At 56.0% G+C, this 4,653-nt stretch overlaps 1 protein-coding gene across 2 annotated transcripts in view; it reads left to right on the top strand.

Moving 5' to 3' along the window:
• Window positions 1–3,519: 3,519 nt before the first annotated feature.
• Window positions 3,520–4,653, top strand: part of ROR2 (receptor tyrosine kinase like orphan receptor 2) — a 219,442-nt gene continuing 218,308 nt past the window's right edge. For both annotated transcript variants that reach the window (XR_001485448.4, XM_005582234.4), the window contains exon 1: window positions 3,520–3,837. Coding sequence is in view for 1 of the 2 variants with exons in the window: in XM_005582234.4 (XP_005582291.3) it covers window positions 3,741–3,837 (97 nt within the window). In the remaining variant the exon portion in view is untranslated. The remainder of the gene's footprint in view (window positions 3,838–4,653) is intronic.

Here is a 4,653-nt window from a genome sequence, read left to right as displayed (position 1 = left end):
TCAGCTGAGGATTTTCCTAACTGAAAAAGTAATGAGCAAGTGAGAAACTCCACCGCACTGGCCTGCAGGTATTCCTCACCAAAGCACGGTGGGCCCAATGCCTGGGACTGCAGTCACCTACTTTCCATGTCCACGCAGTGAAGTTTGGTATGCCCAGAAACTCCATATTCTGTTTTTTTTTTTTTTTTTTGGTGGGGAGGGGTCTGATTTGGTATTTATTGAAACTCAAAAAGCACTACCCACAAATTAAAGAATGGATACTGGACTTCAGCAGAATGAAAAACTGCAACTTACGAAAAGACATCATTAAAAAAATGAAGACTAGCCAGAAACTGGAAGAAAATACATCCCTTTGAGTTTTCACCCAGAACATACAAAAAAGAACTCTAAAAACTTTTTGTTTGTTTGTTTTAGAGACAGGATCTCACTCTGCAGCCCAGGCTGGAGTGCAGTTGTGCAATCATAGCTCACTGCAGCCTCATACTCCTTGGGTCCAGGTGATCCTCCCATCTCAGCCTCCCGAGTAGCTGGGACTACAGACGCTCACCACCATTCCTGGCTAATTTTTAAATTATTATTTGTAGAGACAAGATCTCACTATGTTGCCCAGGCTGGTGGTCTTCAACCCTTAGGCTCAAGTGATCCTCCCACCTCGGCCTACCAAAGTGTAGGGATTAGAGGCAAGAGTCACCATGCCTGGGCAACACTTTAAAAGAAGAAGACATCCGACCTTATTAAAAAATTAGAGAAAAAAAGAAATCCCATGATTGGAGGGAGACAAAGAATACAAATTAAATCAGCAAAAATTTGAATAGACATCTGACAAAAGGAGGTAGGCTAATGGCCAATAAGCATAAGAAAAGATATAGAACATGACTCTTCATCAGGAAAATGTGAATTAGACCACATAATTTAACCACCCAGGCATCAGATATCCCAGGATACCCCTGGCCTTGAAACCTTCACACTGGCTCTTCACTCCAGCTGAAATACTCTTCCCAGATATCTGCATGGCTCCCTTCTTAAGGCCTGCAAGGGCTTGTTCCTGCCGCTCTTGCCAGTATAGACCCTGCTCGTTTTCTTTCCCTCTTGCTTGCTGTCCATCACAAGGATCAGCATGGCTGTCCCCATACAGCTGGTGTGGTGTCAGCCTCCAGTGATTCCCATCTCTTGGTATATATAACCCTGTTTACTTTCGTTCTGTGACAAAGGGCCCACCCATGCAGCCAATAAGATGTTGCAGAAATTATGGCATGTGACTTCCAAGGCTAGGTGATAAAAGACACTGTGGCTTCTATCTGGTTCTTTTTTGGATTGCTCACTCTGGGAGAAGCTAGCAGCCATTTTGTGAGGATGCCCAAGAAGGATGCTAGAAACCGAGGCTTCCCATCCACACCCAGCACTGACTTGCTGAGCACATGAGTAATCCACCTTGTGAGACTCCGCTAGCCCCAGCGAGCCTTCAGATAATGGCAGCCCTGGCTGACATCCGACTGCAGCCTCCTGAGAGAGACCCTGAGCCAGCACCACCTAGCTAAGCCTCTCCTACCTTCTCCACCCAGAGAAATGGTGTGAAATAACGAATGTTTACTGTTTTTAGCTGTTAAATCCTGGGGCAATTTGTTATGTGGCAATTGATGACGAATACAGATGGAAAGGAGTATGTTGCTCCAATGTGGCCTTGGACGTAAGCCACATCCTCTTAACCACCGAGAAAGCTTGTATTTTCATCCTTCCAACTTTGCTTTTCATGTTTATCCTTCAGTTCTGAACCTACAGAAAGGGGAGGAAGCAGAAAGTGAGAGAGACATGCCAAGAAAGAAAGCTTTAAAAAGCTTTAAGAAATCGTATGCAATATAACCCATATTTCTGACCCCACCCGAGAAACTGTCAGCAAAATAGATGTTGCTGTTTAAACCTTTGAGTTGGGTTTGTGGGGCCTCAGTCACGTGAAAATAACACACAGATGGGGGGCTGAGGCATGATGAGGTCGTTTTCCGGAAGGTCACACAAAAATAAATGGCAGGGCTGCTGATGAAATGGTTCTGGAGCCACATGCCCAAGCTGTGTGAAGTGGAAAGTGAAGGTGCTGGGACCACCTTCTCCGAGCTGCACAGCACCGCGGAAAGGACACAGCATTGCTGAGGGAGGGGTTTTCCAGGGCAGGTTCAGGACCCTTCTCTGCAGCCCCTGTCGGGTTTTCCCCCCACACTGGGGAGAGCATCCCCCCGTTCAGACCTGCAGCAGCCTGGGCAGAGGAATAGCCTAAGCCTGTCTAAGAAGTTTGGCAATAATTTTGCCACCCAGTTGAGGAGAGGTTGGGAGCCTCTCCCATTCTCCTACTGGATTTACAGCAGCTCCTAGGAATAAGAACTGCGTGAGATTATTTCCCCACACAAATCGGGTAGAGATGGCCGGGCGCCTAAATACTTTTAATAGAGGTAACGGGCTAGAGCTGGCTTAGTCAGTTCGTCCGCAGACCATAGCAAGAGAGTTTTTATTTCTGGCCAGTTGTCTGAGGTCTCAGGTCTGGCACCCAAGGCCAGGGCTCTGCCTAATGCACTCCAATGAACAGGGCTTGGCACTCCAGCAAAAACACCAAACAAACTGCTGGATAATCAGTTGAAAGATCAATCTCATGGAACAAGCAACTGACATGCTGGAGAATCCAATTCCTTCCTCTAAGAGAGGAAAAACAAAGACATTTGCATGTGCTGAGCAAAACCAAGAATAAGCAAGAAAATATGCTATTTGAATTGTGTTCAAAATGTCTCTTATAAGTGAAGCAAATTACTTCTGCATGCTCTGGGGCTCTGCAAAGAACAAATAATGTTCTGCCTTTAATGGATAAAATTATACAATTTGCTTTTAACAGTAAACCAAAAGCCGCGGTGGCTTCAGATAGCACCGCGCTCCCGAGGGCTCCCTCCACGCAGCTCCACCCCTGGCAGTTTTGAGCATTTTGGGGGACGCGCTTGTCCCCACCGACCTGGGAGGGCGCCGGTGCCAACGCGGCCTGTTTGTTTTCCTGAAGGTTTCCTTTTCCAGCTTTCGCTTCTCCTCTTTCTGCCTCACCGCTGGTGTCTGGGACTGGGTGGCTCTCAGATTTGTCCCGGTGCGTAGTGCAGCCCGGAGTTACTGATTTGTGACTTAGATCCCCGTGTGTCTCGCCCCGAAAGTCGGGGGCAACCGCTTTGGGCACCTCTCCTGCGTGGGGAGACCCGCCTAACCCCGGCTGACGCCCCCAAGGAGCCACCTTTGTGTTCAAGCGTTCGGAGGCGCAGGCCCGAGGGCGGGCGCGGGAGGCAGGTCGGGGCCCCAGCTGCGGCCCCCACTCCCTGGGTCCCGCCCGCCGCCCGCCGCCCGCCGCCCGCCGCCCGCGCGTTCCCCCGGCAGGGGGCGCTGGCGCAAGCCTCGCTCTGCCCATCGGGGCGGGCGAGCTGGGACCCTGCCTCCTGCGCGCCCGCCCGCGGTCCGCCCCCCGCGCTCGTCCTGGCGGCCGGCGGGACGCCCCAGCCCGCGCCCAGGAACCTCCCCAGCCAGCCCGCGCCGCGACTGGAGCAGAGCGGCGCATCCGGGCCCGAAGAAGACGACGACGACGACGAGGTCCTCGAAGTGGACCCATTTGCGAAGCGCCGGGGAGAAGGAGGGGAGGACGCGCGGCAGAAAGGGGTGGTGGCGCCTGACCCCGCGCCCCGGCCCGAAGTTCGGAGGGCGGCCCGGCCCCCACTGCCCGCGGCATGGCCCGGGGCTCGGCGCTCCCGCGGCGGCCGCTGCTGTGCATCCCGGCCGTCTGGGCGGCCGCCGCGCTTCTGCTCTCGGTGTCCCGGGCTTCAGGTAGGATCCGGCGCACCCCCTCGTGCGCAGGCGGTGGCTCGCGGCTTGCTGGGCCAGCCCTTCCTCCGCCACTCTGCTCTCGGCCGCCGCGCCGGCGCCCGTGCTCCCGAACGAGGGGCGCCAGGGAGGGCCATTCGCACCGCGCCCGGCGCCGCTCCCCGCCCGCACCCCGGACCCCCTCGGGCTGGTTACAATAAGCCGCGCTCTGGGGACGCCTGTTTCTAGAGGCTGCGGGCGGGCGGGGGCGGCGGGGAGCCTCTCGCTGGCGCTTCCCGAGGGTCGCGAGTGGGAGTGGGAGTGCGAACCCCGGGCCCGGGACCCGAGTCCGCAGATGTGCCCCGAAGGTCCCACGACCCGGTCTTCCTCCCCGAGGTCTTCCTCCTTCAAGGGCACAGGGTCCCGAGTGTCCCCAGTCTGTCCCGGAGCGTCCCCCCACCCCCAGGGCGGCCTGATGCCGGGCGGAATCCTGGGTTGGACGTGGCCCCGGAGAAGCGGCTTTTGCGGCGGGGGTGGGGGCGCCGGCAGCTCTGGGTTCTGACTCTCCCAGCCCGCGGGCCGCTTGATGGAAACGGGCTCTTTGGCTTCCCTTTTGTTGGTCTCTGAAACCTTCTCTCCCCCACCGCTCTGGGGTCGAAGGTGGCCGAAGTGGCGTGTGATCTGGATTGAAATGGTTTGCGACCGGGATCGCGGTCCCTGAGCGGCGGGGGCCCGGCCGCCTTCTGGCCGCGCCCGGGGACCCCGGGACCTGTAGGAGGCACGCGGCGGGAGGGGCGGGGCCCGGCTCCTAGTGGGTTTCCTCCCTGCGCGGCCTCGGCT

The sequence above is a fragment of the Macaca fascicularis genome, chromosome 15 (genome assembly GCF_037993035.2).
Source record: "Macaca fascicularis isolate 582-1 chromosome 15, T2T-MFA8v1.1".
Classification (NCBI taxonomy): domain Eukaryota; kingdom Metazoa; phylum Chordata; class Mammalia; order Primates; family Cercopithecidae; genus Macaca; species Macaca fascicularis.
This window is presented reverse-complemented; position numbering and strand designations above follow the sequence as displayed.